Source organism: Carassius gibelio, chromosome B8, assembly GCF_023724105.1.
Source record: "Carassius gibelio isolate Cgi1373 ecotype wild population from Czech Republic chromosome B8, carGib1.2-hapl.c, whole genome shotgun sequence".
NCBI classification, from domain to species: domain Eukaryota; kingdom Metazoa; phylum Chordata; class Actinopteri; order Cypriniformes; family Cyprinidae; genus Carassius; species Carassius gibelio.
Window position 1 is genome coordinate 12,679,795 of NC_068403.1, and position 16,347 is coordinate 12,696,141.

The 16,347-nt window shown below is 36.2% G+C and overlaps 2 protein-coding genes across 11 annotated transcripts; both read left to right on the forward strand.

Annotated features, from left to right (window-relative positions):
- Window positions 1-82: 82 nt before the first annotated feature.
- On the forward strand, window positions 83-10,202 carry tpd52l2a (tpd52 like 2a). 10 transcript variants are annotated; one of them, XR_008154854.1, is made up of 10 exons: window positions 83-271; window positions 1,575-1,672; window positions 2,393-2,541; window positions 2,787-2,846; window positions 5,342-5,389; window positions 7,006-7,107; window positions 8,257-8,348; window positions 8,604-8,648; window positions 9,083-9,131; window positions 9,267-9,320. XR_008154854.1 is itself a non-coding variant. In XM_052563473.1 (10 exons), exons 1-10 carry the CDS (start codon window positions 253-255, stop codon window positions 9,333-9,335), a joined length of 663 nt encoding a protein of 220 aa, XP_052419433.1. In that variant the 5' UTR covers window positions 83-252; the 3' UTR covers window positions 9,336-10,202. The 10 variants fall into 10 exon arrangements, 7 of the variants coding, with proteins under 7 accessions (XP_052419433.1, XP_052419435.1, XP_052419434.1 ...); XM_052563473.1 differs by having other exon boundaries at window positions 8,257-8,280; window positions 9,267-10,202; XR_008154855.1 differs by lacking the exon at window positions 8,604-8,648 and having other exon boundaries at window positions 9,267-9,359.
- Window positions 10,203-13,093: 2,891 nt separating this feature from the next.
- On the forward strand, window positions 13,094-15,387 carry ppdpfa (pancreatic progenitor cell differentiation and proliferation factor a). Its single transcript, XM_052562678.1, has 5 exons — window positions 13,094-13,262; window positions 14,382-14,487; window positions 14,602-14,679; window positions 14,804-14,900; window positions 14,988-15,387. The coding sequence occupies exons 2-5, from the start codon at window positions 14,433-14,435 to the stop codon at window positions 15,109-15,111; spliced, it is 354 nt and encodes a 117-aa protein (XP_052418638.1). The 5' UTR covers window positions 13,094-13,262; window positions 14,382-14,432; the 3' UTR covers window positions 15,112-15,387.
- Window positions 15,388-16,347: the final 960 nt, after the last annotated feature.

Below are 16,347 nucleotides of genomic sequence, written 5' to 3' on the forward strand. Positions count from 1 at the left end.
ATGATGGTATATGTTTTAAACAATGAATATAATAACCATAATAACGCAGTTCGAATGTTATTCACAGCGCATAGACGTAAACGTAGGGCGTGGTGACGTCATATCCGGCGCTCCGTAAGCTCAAGCTCGTCACTGGTTAAATGTGGAGCCTGTTCGAGGAGGGTGAACTTTCTTTTTCCGTCATCCCAAAATACAGCAGTGACATTTGTTTACACGTAGGTAAACATAATCGAAGATCGTATTCGATACGAAATGGACTCCTCTGAGCACGGTAAGTGTCGTCTGTAGCCGAGGTTTCTTTCTGTGCTTTGAGCAGGTGCAGTAAAGATGCGTGTCAAGTGGGTGGCGCTAATATAAAAATCATATTTAAAGAGTTGTTAAGGGAGTGGGCTATAGGAAAACCGTAAATATTATTGAGAAACTCCTTTTAATAATATGTTTTGTGGGTTTAATCGTAGTGGCTTTAGTTGGGTGTGCTAAAACTGTCGGCACATTACGTGCCAGGTTCCCTTCGGAATGGCTGATTCCCTTTACGCAACCATACTACAATTATTGTGTAGTTGCCTAGTTACCATACGTACGATCAGAACTAGCGCAAGAAGAACAACTGGATGTACGCAAAGTCACATGGTTCAAATATACCGTATTTAAAAAAATCCTTGTGTGTTGTGTGCAAAGCATACATTATAATAAATAAACAATGGACCATAAATATTGTGTACAAATCAAAATCCTATGCACACTTGTTTCATTCATTTTCATCCATTTTTATGGATACTGATTTTTCTGTTTCTTTCTTCTTTCTGTAAACTACAAACCTTGTTAACAGACTCTGTGCCTTGGTCAGAAAGAATAATCTTTGGTGCCCCAAACTAAACCAACAACTGCTTCAAATTTATTCAGAATAGCATCGGCTATTTAGTGTAACAGTCAACCAAGACACAAATGAACTCATTTCCATTGTCGGTCCTGGTGACTTGCCTCACTAAATCCATGCCCAAGCAGTTCCCGAGGCTTGCACGTCTGTGAACAACAAGCTTACATGCATATTTTGGGATGTACTTGGGCTCCTGCTTGATGGACAGTCTGCTAAACTGGCTTCGCAAAACCTGATGTTCAGAAATAAGCACACAAAAAATGCATTCCATAATATAATCAGTGTATATGTCTCACAGCAATGTTGAAAAGGAAAAAAAAAAATTGTAGCCTATTCACCCATTTATCAATGTCCACCCTCATTCCAGGCCAGTAGAATCCAGCTGAAATGGCAAGCTTGGTTTTTTCGGTTCAACTATGTTCTAACTCTAAAATAAAAAAATTGTCTGGCCAGCAATCACTTTTCTTCTTAACTTTACATAGTTTTTTGAGGAGATGTGATGAAGTTTGCCATGGAGATACTTAAAACTAGAATTAGAGTAAATACTCTGTTTTAAACAAAGAAACACAGCCGTAGTTCTTCTTGGCATCACTGTCTGAATGTGCACCCCTGAACACGTGGCACTGATGTGAAGACCCACAGTATCAGTATATCAGCTCTCCTGGCCTGAATCCTTCATTTTTTTATTTGTCTATAGGCTCTTCAAAGTCATCTACAGGTGAAGCCAGTGCAGGGACGCTACCGCCAGGCCTGACAGAGGAGGAGGCAGAAGAGATACAGGTGGAGCTCACCAAGGTACCGCAGGCTTTCTTTTCCTCCCTGAACTATACCTTTACATTTTTAGCACAGACAAGGGTATTTCTTATCAACAACAGAAATTCTATGAAATAAAGGAGGAGAAGTAAAATGCTATATAACTTTTTTTTCAAGTATTTTTATGCTGATAATCTGAGTGACTGTCCAAACCACATCCTAAAAACACACTTGTCAAAGCCACAAGTTTGAACTTTTTCAAGTGGAAGTTTACATGTTCAACTGGTTGAATTGTTTAACAATTTTGATCATAATGCTGTGGTAAACTACTTACTTTCATCTCACCTTTTAACCATTTTAACTGAAGTGTTTTGCTAGAATTCAGCTCAGATGTAAAAGCTGGTTTTCTTGGTGCTGTATAATGTACTGTATTTGAAGTGCAGTTTTTATTAGGTAGTTATTTCACAAATATAAAACAATACAATATACATTCAGTGCTTTTGTGAATAGAAAATAACAGCTTTTGATGTTCTGCAAAATATGAAAAATTACTATTTATATTAAATATATTTATGTTTTGTATTTCAGAAAACTATTAAAAATATTCTTTCTGACATATAAAAATACACATTTTGGTGCTTCAGTGCTAAAATATTTGTATTTTATGGTAAAGCCAGTTGTTGAGCCCTGGAAGCTCTAATTAACAATTGATTGTAAATTCTAATCATTTGTTTAGTTTTATCTTGTACTTTTCTGTGTTAGGTGGAGGACGAGATTCAGACACTGAGACAGGTTATCGTGGTGAAGGAGAGGCATGCCGCTGAGCTCAAGCGCAGACTTGGCATTGGTCCCCTCTCCGAAATCAAACAGAACCTCACCAAAGGCTGGCATGAAGTCCAGTGTTCCAATCCGTGAGTACTTCCTGTTTGTTAAACCTGTTCACTCTGACTGAACGTCACCTAAACCTTCATCTGTCTTTTCTAATCTCATGCTGTGTTTATATACATGTGCTGTTTGAATCTCTTAAATTACCCGATGATGGGATATCAATATAAATATATTATATATACCTAATTCATATCCCTATTCTTTTTTTTTGTATCTAATCTTTGGTGTTCCTTCACTTACGTCTGAGCTAAACTGTTTCTGCTTCTAGTTATATGAGAACCTCACAAACTCTTGGAGACTTGAATCGTAGAGTTTCCTCATCTAATTTGTGAGTTTTCTATTCTTTGGGTGTTGTTGATTGGTCTTGTGATTCTGTTTGCTAGGTGTGGACGTGCTACCTTCTTGTTTCTTTTTGATTTGTATTCTTTGTGACCCTTCCCATGATCCCACACCTGACTCTGAGTTACTGTGTTCCCTTTCTAAAAATGGGAGTCTGCCAGCTCTCAGTCAATCAGTCAGTCAGTGAAAATAAAATAAAAGATTGTGTTCTAATTACCAATATATTATGAAAGCATATATCTCATCCTTAATAACGAAAAGATGTACAGTAATAGAGCATCACAGTTCCGCCCACAGCTGGTGCTGGAAGTAAAATTTCAATGCAATTTCTGCTTTGACATTTGGGGTATAAGCCATAAAAACGTAACCATACATAGTAGACTTAAAACCAGCATTGGCTGTACTAAGCGATAGTATATGCTCATATAAAGGTAAAAGGATCATGGGGCACTAACCTTGTTTTGATATAAATGCCTTTTATTCGCGATGTCTTGGCTAAGTACTTCATTACCCACAATCCTGAACAATCCCACAGTGTTGCATCTGATTGGTGGAGCCATAGACAGTAGGTGGAGCTCGTGTAACCGTCTGGTTAAACCCCGCGAAGGTCCGTGATGACTGAAGATCATTGATAAAAAAATAAAATAAAATAAAAACCTGTGTTGCGTTTTTGCACGGTAGACTTATCAGTGCAATCATGATCTCCTTGGCTGCCATGAGAGTTTTGCAGGGAGGTTGGTAACTTAGCTAGGCTACTGTAGCCTTCATATGGTATGAGTCATATCAAGCATTTTATAATGCCACTGTCAAAACAAAATTTAGCCTCGACATACCTTTTTGTGCATTTACTGAACATTTGTGTAACGGCAACGACATGTGTTGACGACTGAGCGGTGATTGCAGTCAGGTACAAAGCACTGCACCATGTTGCTGACGTTATTGTTAACCACTTTCACACACGCACACAATATATAAAATACACGATGATAAATATAAAAATCAATACACAATACCTATATAAAACACTATTTACATGATTGTAAATTCACTACATTCACTATATAAAATAAAATTCACTGGAGGAAAGTCAATGGGAGAAATGAATGGGAAATGAATGAATGGGAAATTTAATTCCGGCACCAGAGCCCTCTCGGGCTGTGGGCGGGACTGTGATGCTCTATAAACAGTTTACGTATCAAGGTATATGTTTTATTAGTGTTGATTTATATTGGCTTTTGATGCTCTGTGAAGTTTAGGAAAAATAGAATAAACTAAGAACAAAAATCTGAGGAAATAAAAATTTTAAGAAAATAAAAATAACAAACTTCAAGTTTATTTTGTCATCTTTGCTTGTAACTTTGAGGAAGGTTTTTGATTCTCTTTAACAGAATATTTTGAGATTAGTGCTCAGTACGCTTGATCTACCTCAAACGCTGCAGAAGTAGAGCTGCAAAAATCATCAAAGACTCCACCCACCCCAGTAATCATTTTTTCACTTTGCTGCCATCTGGTAAGCGCTACCGTAGCCTGATGGCAAAAACCGAGAGACTCAGGAGGAGTTTCTTACCCCAGGCCATCAGGCTCTTAAACTCTAAACCATCTTCTTAACATCCTCATGCCTCCACTAAATGTTCACTTTATCTTTTTACTTTATTCACTACCTCACATAGACACACTGACAGTGTCACCCTGTTTTGCACATTTGCTTCTTGTACATTCCTGTGTATCTTAATATTTAAGACTACAGTAAAATGCATATATGCACATTGCACATCCCTGTACATCTTAATATTTAAGACTACAGTTTACATTCATGCACATTATTTTGCATTCTATATTTAATTCTACAATACAATTTTTTTTATATTTTATTCTTATATTTGTATTATTTACTTTTATTTCTATTCTTACATAGCTATATTTATGTAAATTCTTCTGTGTTGTTTTCTTTAATAATTGCACTGTCCATGGAGCAGACCTGACTCACATTTCACTGCTGGTTATATATGCTATATATAATTTTGTATGTGACGAATAAAAATCTTGAATCTTGAATCAGTAATGTGCAGTTGATGCATATACAGAAATAGCTCACATATTAGTGCTAGGCAGGGTTTTATACAGCTAAGCCATAGTACTTAAAAGAAAAGTCATCCCCAAACCTGTTTTAGGAGTTTTTCGACATTCCTGGGTGGTTGTGTTTGAAGTCATGTGCATTCAGATCAGTATGTCTAAACGCGAGTGTTGTCATCTTTAATGTTTAGGCTTGTGTTCTGGTCCAGCACCATTCCTTTCTAAGCCATTCAAATTATTATTATTACCTTTTTTTTTTTTTTTTTTTTTTTTTTTTTTTTACAATTTAAGGTCTGATGTCAAAATGTTTTGACATCCATAAGTTTGTTGCAGCATGCACAGTTCACAAAATTGAAACAGAACTTTTGTATGTTCACTATATGTTAATAATGTGGAAATTTGTGTTTGTAGATACCTTACAGCTTCGGCCACACTTGAAGAAATTGGACGTTCTGATGCGTGAGTTTGATTTTTGTTGGTTTCATTTTAGATTTAATGTTCAAAATGTGCCTGTGTTAGGTGACTGTCATGTGGATTTTGGTTTTATGTAGGTTTTGTTCAATATTTCAAACTGCCATATAAATATGTATATGTATTTCATTTTATTTTAAGGTGTCCTTGTAACAATGTAATTGTGCAATTAAATACTAAGTAATATTAATTAACAACATGTACTTAATATAGGATTAGTATTAAGGTTTGGTTTAGGGTTAGTTGCTTGTAATTATACATAATTTACTGTTGTTGTTATTATACTAAGTGCATGTAACATATGTAACAAAGGACACTGTTAAATAAAATGTTACCCAATATATTAAGCTAAATTTATAATTAATATACACATGAAAAATGAATACATTAATGTGATGCTTCAGCGTTGTTATTTTTGTCCAGGCCTATAAAACAGAACTCAGCACTTCATCCCTGAAATAGGTTGCAAACCTTTCTGCTCAGATTGAGAGACTTTAATCTTGTAAGAGCACTGACGTCACTATGGTTGAAGAAACAAAACAACAAGCTTCTCAGTGACACTAACACAAACTTTCCTAAGCGTCATGATGTGACCCATTAGACCCCTCTGGTGTCAAACAGATCAGATCGTAGATCAGAAGACTGTAAGGACACATAGTCTTTACTCTGATACAAAGCCTCTTGATTATTTCCTTTAAATTTAATAAAGAATGATTTTATTGAGGATTATTTTAGGGGCATCAGCTTTATTGGCACAGTGATCTAAATAAATTATGTCAAACGTGTGTGTGTGTGTGTGTTACCAACCCAGATCCATAGGTGCTACACTAACCGCCTTGTCAGACATTTCTCTTTCATGCATTTCTGTGATATTGTCTCATCTCAGACCTCAGACTATATAGAAAGGGCGGGATGTGCAGTTTGGGAAGGGTGTAGTGTTTGTGCTTGGGGCGTGTGCTGAGAAAGCTGAATCTGAAAACACATGATGGGATTTTTCCAAAGCAAATTGGCTTAGCCGTACCTAAGGTCATTAGAGGACTGTGTGAGGGATTCTCTGTGGCTGTGTACTTGTTTGCTTCAGAGATTACATTACACCTGAGAGACTGAAAAAAACTGTGTGAAAATAATTTTTAAATGGACAGGTGCTTATCTACATGCTTGTGCATCCGATTGTTTTTTTGTGAATAGTGTGCACTTGTATGTATATGGGTCTGCACACTTGTGTTTGACGTGTGTGTCAGGATGATAATGTGTGTTCAATCCAGGTGCAGATTCTGTACAAAGAGATTCAGACCCCAGAACAGTATTTCATACAGTGAACAAATTACAGACTATAATGTAACTCTATAACTTTTAGAAGTTAGCTGAAAATTTAAAATTTTAAGTTTAGTTTAAATCTTTAGCTGCATGGCCATTTTATTCATCTAAAAATATTGATAAGTTCTTGATGCATTCACTTCTAAAAATGTATTTTCTGTTGCTGTCTTGGTTCTTAGTTGCCTCTATCTGAGCTGTCAGCTACAGTAGTTCAATGTCAGCTGGTATGTTCAAAATATAACTGACAACTGCTAAAAGAGAAATTCTTCTGTCTCTCTACTCTTTAGCTATAAGAGGACTCAGGAGACTCTGTCTCAGGCAGGTCACATGACATCAGCTGCGTTCTCCTCGGTGGGCTCTGCCATCAGAAACCGATTTGGAGAGATGAGGTGAACTATGTATTCCTCCTCTGCATACCTTTACTCACTTTTTTTTTCTTCTTATCTCATAAACGTATTTTCCATTACTCTGTGATTTCTCATATTCCTTGTATGATGCTTGTTTTCCTATGTTCTGATTGTTTGAAGATCTTATGACTTCCTGTTTCAAAGTTGTATTCTAAAAAATATATATGTATAAAAAATAGGGTGCAGATCCTCTTTTTAGTCTGGTCTTGGTAGGATAAAATGGCCCTTATATTTTCAATGATAAAGCATAAAGAATACATGAATAAAAGCTTAATAAATATACCATTCAGCCGTAACATGACAATAATTTATTTAAAATAATATGCACTGCTGAATCATGCTCAAGAAGACCATTACAAAAGAAAATGTAGTGAGTTTTGATTTAATATTAAACTGAAATAGGCTGGTCGTACTAATTCAAACGTGAAAAAGCAAGGCATCTGTCTTCAGACTTGGACTAATAGCCAACAGTCTCTGACTGTCAGTAGCTGTATTAATGAGGTACTTGTATGGTGGGAAATCTCCAGACGGCTGTGCTGTTTAGCAGCGAATCAGTTTGTTTTGAACACCATGTCAAGGAACAGAGCTTATCAAAATGAGACATTCTGCTCTGGTTTGACGCCAAACAAACAGGTTCTACATTTGCATAGCTTTTCAAATTGTGTGATAATGCTTGCTGTGCATACACTTTTTTGCTCCTCTGACTATCTAAGCTGATACATACACTACTGTTATAAAAATGGGGTCAGTAAGAATATTTCAGTTTCCTGTTTTAAATGGAACGACAAAGCTGAATTTTCAGCAGCCATTGCTCGTCTTCAGAAATTATTCTAACATGCAGATTTTCGCTCAGGAAACGTTTTTATTATCAGTGTTGAAGACTTTAGTGCTCCATGCATCCTTGGTCAATAAGTGTTAGATTTCTTTGAAATGAACAGAAAAATCTTGCTGACCCCAAACATTTAAACAGTAGTGTAGCGCTAACTAACATCCTGTTTTATAACCTGTATTTGCACAGCTTGTTTCTCCTTTCTGGATATATCATCAAAACTATGTTCTGATAGCGGTTTGAAGTTCTTCTTCTGTTTATTGCTGTGTTTTCCTCCACACTGCTGCGTTCGGGCTGCTCAGGGCTCTGCCGTACTCTAACTCTGGGTAAGAGCTATACGAGAGCCTGCACTGATGGCAGCCGTCTCCTGTGAAGATTTCTAGAGCATTCTATGGTACCTGTGAAATGACTAATGTATCTGAATCTACCTTTAATGCTGTCATTGATATCAGAGATTTTCATATTAACTTAAATTGCTAGATGTTAGATACAGTGACCTGTCTAAAGTTGGTTCTGATGCTTTAATGAGTTTTTCATTGTGCTCTGCCATTTTCTCTCTCTCTCTCTCTCTCTCTGCTTTGTGCTTGGCTAATGCTGTCTGCTCGACTAACTCTCCCTGCTCACTCTGTCTCCAACCTGCTCTCTACAGTAGCAACTTTTCCATGCGTCACTCTTTAAGTATGCCAGCTATGAGGTAAAGTACCAGCCCTTCCCATCTGCATATTAATATCTGAACGCTCTGTCTTTCACCTTATGTTCAAATCTCTTTTAGTCAACTTCCATGCTGAGGAAAATTCTAATACTTGTTAATAGTAACGTAATATTATTATAAAACTACCATTTGCAACAAGTCTGTATATACTTTTTGTAGAAAATAGCTCATAGCTTTATATTTGCACAAGAAGCAATAAAGAAGTACAACAGGTACAAAAAAAAGTATCAGGTAAAACCAAAGGGATGGTCAGCATTGTGACCTTAAGACTTTAATATTAGAAAGACACATATTTCAGATGCAGCTCTATTTTTGTTCATGGAAAGCGAATGCTTTTTCACTTCTTGTTGACTGGTAGAAAAAATAAAACTCAACCTAGTTTTTTAGTTATTGATAAATTTTTAATATCTCCTCAGGAACTCGCCAAGCTTTAAATCCTTTGAGGACAAGGTGGAGAATATGAAGGTTAGAGCTTTTAATTTTTTTCCCTCCATTGATTAGTTTCTATTTTCGTTCTTGCTGAACATATTTTTCTTGCACAACTGTTCATTTCTGTTGCTGATAATGTGATAATGACAATAGTGTATGTTCCTCTCAAAGTACAAAGTAATGGGGCGATCAAATGGAGAGAGCGACCATTCGCCAACCAGCAACAACGCTCCTTTCTGAGCAGGAAGCACAACCTCATGACCAAGAACTGATCTCTGCTATCCTTCTGTAACGCTGCAGCCAAATACACTCCAGTCTCTCCACTGCTAAGTTACCTTCAAATGAATGTACAGAAAGAAAACGATGCTTTAAGAAACCAAGATGCCAACATGCAAAGAGATAATGATTATTTAACAAGTCTCACCCTTTCATTATGCATTATAGCCAAACAAATCCTCTTAAATTAGAAGATTAAAACTGGATAACGCTTTTTGGGACTGTTCAGTTTTTTTCTGTGCATCTAATTACCTTTACATTTATTGTCATATTTTATCTAGTCAAACTATGGGCTTCTTTGAAACTTGAGTAGTAAATGGTCTGTTACGATCAGCATGAAGAGGTAAAATGTTTGCACATCTCACACTTAGAATTTCCTAAAAAATATCAGGCTTCTTGAGCCTGCTTCATTGTCACTGTTTATTATTGTTACATGCTTCCTACAATGAATATTGCACTGGTTATTATCACCCTGCTTGTTACTCAGGGGAAAAGGTGCTAAAGCTTTTCTTGTGACAAGACTGAAGCACCAGGTGTGTACTAAATTATTCACATTTATTTTATTGTCTTTATCTGTTAAGTTTTCCCCAGTTTAATAACAAAAAATACTACAATATGTTCAAGCAGAAATGTTTTGAGATTCGAGCTATTAATACAACCTGTTTCTTCTGGCCTGTTTTAGTGTGGGTTCATTATTTATTCACTGTCCATGCAATGATCTGGAAGAGAATGTTACCATACTGACCTTACTACTGTTTACATGTTTGATGCTTTGTGGCTGTAACATACGACACCGTTCAGGGTTTATTAAAGACAAAGAAATAACGAGAATATTGTGGTTTGATCTGTCCAAGCACACACCTACATTTCATGCAACTTTACTTCATGGTTGTGACTTAAAATTAATGGTCAATAATTCTATCAGACAGCAGGTGGCGACAAACCTCCGTGTTCTTTTGAGCTGTCTGTATTAAAATCGTATTGATACATAGTTTTCCAACAGGACAGTGAAGGCAGGCTTTTCCCTACACAGTATACATAGCAAGTTTTTTGTTGTTGTTTGTTTGTTTGCTTGTTTTGTTTTTAGAATAAAAATAAAACAAGTCAACAGAACAGAAAAATAATAGAAAATGCTTATTTTTAATAAATAAAAAGAAAATAAGTAAAAAGTATTAAAGGCTCTTTTTCTTTTTAAATTAAGCAAGTAGTTAGAATAGAAATAGAATGAAGGGGTCATTCTTCATGTGTGGTGAACAAACTTTACAACAGTTGAAATTAACTTTAAATACCAAGAAATCATAAAATTTTTGTATTATGTAGGGTACAATATCTGCGCACGGTTAATAGTTCTTTTCTTTTTTTTTTTTTTAAAAATACATATTTAATTGAGTTTTAGAGACTGCATTTGTAACAAAGTATGACTGTTCCCGCCATACATTAGAGAGGTATCATGGGATGTAATTGCAACAATATAAAATTTTTAACAGAAATAAAGTGGTTCGATTGTGAATATAGATTGTATTTAACATTTCCAATTTTATTCAATTGTTTAAAAAAAAAAAAAAAAAAAAAAAATATATATATATATAGTTATATATATATATATATGTATAGTTATATATATATATGTATAGTTTTATATATATATATATATATATATATATATATATATATATATAGTTATATATATATATATATAGTTATATTTTAAGAAAAAAAGTTGTGTCCCACAAAGTCATGTCTGTGGTGTTACAACATTTCACCCCTGTAAAGAAAAGGGGGGATTTTATTTGGACTCCTTCCTGTGTGTAAAGGTCACTGCAGGTGCTGGTTGATCTGAGGGGTGCATGGGGAGTAAATTTTTTCTTATTAATTTTCTTAAAGTTAGCTAAATGTCTGACAATTTCATGTGTCACACTTTATTGGTGTCTGTGGTGTTATGTTGATAACTTGCAGATCTAAAATATTTTAATCAAAATTTTCGATAAATACATACTTCTTAGTACTTCCAAAATGTCCCCTGATCTTGATATCATCATGATTCCAGCCTCCATTTAAAAAAAGTCTGGATTTAGACTGATTTGTCTATGGTGTTACTGTCTTTTCTGGTAACACCACAGAGCATGGTAACTTACAATATAAAGTCTGTGGTGTTATTTTAAAATTACATAGACATAAATGCTGTGTCACCCGGTTTGATTGAAATTATTTAAAAATCAAACCGTTCTTAAGCTTTCATTTTAATGGATATAGCACATTTTAAATGCATAACAATAGATTTTATTAGAAAAAAAACAAACAAACAAAAAACAAATAAGCATCTTATAAGTGCTTCCTCTCATTTGTCATCCCTATTGAAGAATGACCCAAAGAGTCAGAGATAAAAAAAAAAATATAGAATTAGCATTAGAAAAGAGTTCTAGATTTAAAGAGTAATAGATGTGTTTTCAGTTGTTTCTTGAAAATGATGAAGGACTCCGCTGCTTGGATTGAGTTGGACAGGTCATTCCACCAGCAGGGAACAGTTAATGTATTAAATTAGGTTTTGCAGTATTTCAAACCAATATTTCTTTAACCCACTTTGTAAAATCAACCCATGGCAACAGTTTAAAATTAGCCCAATTCTGTGGAAAAACCCTGCATCCAAGAAGAGCTGCCGGAGTCCGATGACAAGACCATGCTGGAGAAGCCCTTTTTGCTGCTCAACAGATCCTGAGCTCATTGACAAATGTCTAATCTTGTAAGATGTGCTCCCTTTACACTGCGTTCGTGTGATTGCGAAATTGAAAGTGAAAGTGAACAGCACAAACACTCATTGAAAAGACATTTACTGAAAGCAGATCTCTGATGTGCCAACATTATATAGCCAACAAAATTAGACTGTTTCAGGAATGGACATGAAAATGATGGGAGCAAAACACACTGTGGGAACAGGCGGCAGTTGTCAGAAATTCAGTGGGAGCGGGACTAAGAAAACTGCTGAATCCCAGACATTTTGGGATATTAGGAAATCCCAGTCAGATGCATTTTTATTAGGTCCAAAAATAGGACATGTCTGGGGAAAAGATTAGATATGGTCACCCTAATTAACAGAGTTGTGACAAATTAAACATATTGGGATGTGAAGATGTTATTATTATTTTTGTCTGTTTGTTTTCAGAACTGGTGATTTGCCATGACGCATTTTTTCTTTAGAAAACAAACTTCCAAGGCATGTGATTTTGTTGGATTGATAAATCAATTTAAAGGAATACTTCACCCCAAAATGAACATTTTGTCATTAATCACTTACCCCCATGTCATTCCAAACCCATAAAAGCTTTGTTTGTCTTCGGAACGCAATTTAAGATATTCAGCTGTGCCACAAAGAGCTGTTTTTTCTTTCAAATCAAAGCATAAATACACAGAGAAACAGCATTTGTGTTCCGGATATGAAAAAAGCTTTCACGGCTTTGGAATGACATGGGAGTAAGTGATAAATTACAAAATGTTCATTTTGGGGTGGAGTATACATTAAAGTTATTTATTGGCAGTTATCTGCTCTTTTTGACAGCTGGACACCCTGTCCTAACTTCAGCGAAACACTTTTGACCTGTCAATCCCGTCCAAGGGAACAAACCACACCCTCACCATGTGCCACAGACAAGGAACGCCCCTAACATTGAATCGGGTGCCAAGCCGCGCCCTCGGGGAGGGACAGGCTTTATCGTCACTCAGGTAATATATAGTCCATGCGCCTGACATGCAGTAGAATTTGGATCAGAGGAGCGAAAGACCTTGGAGGGTCTCACCCAAGAACCAAACTACAAATGGGCCCCATCGCCTAGCGTTTACCCGACCAAGACTTGCTTTTGGTGCACTACCAACATCAGCACTCACCAAAACTAAAAGGTAAGAGAATTAAGAAATAGTTCTTTATCATTATGTTATTATTATTATTATTATGTTGTTGTTGTTTTTATTGGACAGGCAGTTTAGAAAGTAAAAACATTGTTTACTTTTTATTTACAACTAAACAATTAATATCAGTAATTTTGAGGTGATGCAAATGGATCAACTGTTAAAAAAAAGTAGTTTGAAGTCACCTGGTTGCAACTGATAAAGCCTAAATCTTGACATGTCATTCTTTAAGGCAGTGATCTTAGTATTTTTGCACTTACACTTCTATAACAGATTATTTTTTCTTTCAGTGCATGTCAGCTATTCAAAGCACTAGTGTGACTTAAACGTCTTGTCTGTTATATGTAGCACAGAAGGGTATTATCCAGGTCACGTGGTAAATCCCTCTTCCCTTCTGGAACCTGACATTGACGTCTTCAGGTTGTTGATGTCAAACTAAAGCTACTCTAACACACTATATCACTGTGTAATTATTATTTATTATTGCTGTACATTGGTAGCTTACATTTATATAAGTTTTTCACTTGCATATATAAGGAGATGCACTTATTTCGTGTGCATGACTTTTTTAGTATAATCTACAGACTGGAAATATAGTGAAGTCCGTATATTTTTGTTTTTCTGGATTTTACATTCTCAAAGCAACTGCAAGCAGACAACCTTGGATAGCCATGTGTCATGAAACATGAGCTATTCTGCATGCTTGTTGCAATGGGGTCGCGGCTGTTCTAAGCAAGTGGGTCGCTGAGTATGGAAATATGAACAGCTGTTGAGTATCATCACATCACACTCTGCAGACTGAGGATAATAGGAAGGGATGGATGTGCAGTTTCAGTGGAACATTCTTGTATCAAATGTCAAAAGGGTTCATATCTGAATGCACTGATTAATATTCACATCTTACCAACGCTGTTAACCTATTGGGAAAAAGTTGCGTGTGATCCAGACATGGTTAAAACCTCACAGCACAGATTGTTCGTGCATCTGCCTACCTGAGATGTTTTCCGAGCTGCCCTAGTATTTTTAAAAGGACGTGTTGTTGTGATCTCTTGCAGCTGTCATCCTCAGACAGACTACGTCCTCATTATTGCTGAATGTTCTTTATAACAGGTCTACCATCTTTCCATCTTTCACACGGTTGACACGTCGAGGACGGGGAAAATGGCAGCAATTCCATCCGGCGGTTCCCTTGTCGCCACCCATGATTACTACCGAAGTCAGTAAATGTTTTATAATTAACAAGTGAATTCAGTATTCTTTTTGGATTTAGGATCCATAAAATGCAACATTAGGGATCATTTTAATATATGCACATATTTATATGTTGTAGGGCGCATAGGATCTACATCCAGCAACAGTTCCTGTGGCAGTTCGGAGTACAGTGGGGAGGTCATTCCACACCCACCAGGTATATCAACTGAAGAGTTCAACATCTTAGTACCATAAAATTCATGCAAAAAGATATAGTGATCAGATACAGAAAGCTTAAATTATCACAGAGTAGTAAAGTTCATTGTCCAATTCCATGGCAGGTCTGGCACGTCAGGACTCTGGCCACTGGTGGTCCAGTTTCTTTTTTGGGAAGCAGAATCAAATGGGGACACTCACTGGATCTGAATCCCAGCAGAAGTGAGTTTAAGAACTGTTTTGTATTTGGTTTGACTCGGCTCTTGAGTTCTGGTTTTCATGCAAGGTGTTCTTGATATTGATTGGCAGGGCTGGCACCTACACAGTGACAAACGGTCAGGTGACCTGCGTTGCTCGAGAGATTGTGATGAAGAGACAAATGAGTGAGAGCAGTGACTCTGGGAAGGAGCCTGGATCCCCTGTCCCATCGTAAGCACCCTGACCCAATTCCACACCCTTCGCCCCTCATCCAGGAGTCACCGTGGGCAGAAGCAGGCGACGGAGGCTCCATTTTTATTTTTAGTAAAAACCGGCTGCTTTTTATGTCATGCTACCGGACATAATGACCAAATAAACATTATTAAACAAAATGGCAAAAATATGCTTTCCATATAAATTATTTTAGTGTAAAGTCACTGTATCACTGGGTGCACTTTGCAATCACTGTATGTTATATTTGCTATACATAAATGAATAACTGCAGCCTAAAGTATGGCGTGATCGTTTCTATTCCTCCTGCATGCTGTCATGTTATTTGAAATGATCATATTCAGTTCCATTAGCATGGATTATATTATGGCAAATCACTATTAGGCTATCAATGTACTTTCTCATACAGGGATTAGCAGTCTCTGTTCAGTGACTCTGCTGTTTTACAGAGAATGAGCTGCTAAACAACAGCCTGTGTGCAAGACGTTTGGAATTAAGCAGGCTTTGGTGTGATTAAAACATGTGCTAAAACAGGACACGCTAATACGGTTTATATAACCTGCTGTCACTGGACGCATCTATTCTACATGTGGCAGCAAGAACTGATGCTGTTGTTTTTCCATCTGGCTGAATTCATTTTTAGAAACCAACTAACTGCAGCATGTTCATCCACAGAACTTGAAGATGTTGGTGGCAAGTGAAAGAAAGTAAAGGGGATTTTTTTCACACTTCTAATGCTTATTCCCCATCTTTGTTGTTAATCCTAGAAATGTGGAATAGATTTAAAAGCAGATAATTAGCCAAAATAAAACAGTTTTAGAAACCGTGACCTATATTAAACACAATTGAAACAATTATCTTAAACCATTTTGAAGGTCAGTTTGTGCTTCCTAAAGTAGATACATTTTTGTACCTCTGTATTAGGCTTACTTCTGAAGACTGAATCTAATATAATGTTACATTGACCAGGCCTACTTCACAACATGCTGATGCTTATTCAGAAATCCACATATGACAGTTTCTAATTCAAAATATGACACATTTAAAATATATTTCTCATATAATCATTTTACATATAATTTCCCTTAAGAAGACATTGATCCAAATCAATGTCTTCTAAAGGGATATATATAGGATATACTTGCATTATGGACTGACAGAGACTGAATTTGTCTAAAGATTTTCATCTAAGACATTTACATATCTGGTAGGACATGAGGTTGTATAAACAAGGGAAGGT

What these genes read in the sequence shown, in the direction of transcription:
- tpd52l2a (XM_052563473.1), top strand. An exon ending in GAAATTGGACGTTCTGATGC is followed by an intron (nt 5,390 to 7,005) that starts GTGAGTTTGATT and finishes TCTACTCTTTAG; the next exon opens with CTATAAGAGGACTCAGGAGA. An exon ending in TTAAGTATGCCAGCTATGAG is followed by an intron (nt 8,649 to 9,082) that starts GTAAAGTACCAG and finishes ATATCTCCTCAG; the next exon opens with GAACTCGCCAAGCTTTAAAT.
- ppdpfa (XM_052562678.1), top strand. Translation starts at nt 14,433, where the DNA reads ATGGCAGCAATTCCATCCGGCGGTTCCCTTGTCGCCACCCATGATTAC. An exon ending in CACCCATGATTACTACCGAA is followed by an intron (nt 14,488 to 14,601) that starts GTCAGTAAATGT and finishes TATATGTTGTAG; the next exon opens with GGCGCATAGGATCTACATCC. An exon ending in GGTCATTCCACACCCACCAG is followed by an intron (nt 14,680 to 14,803) that starts GTATATCAACTG and finishes ATTCCATGGCAG; the next exon opens with GTCTGGCACGTCAGGACTCT.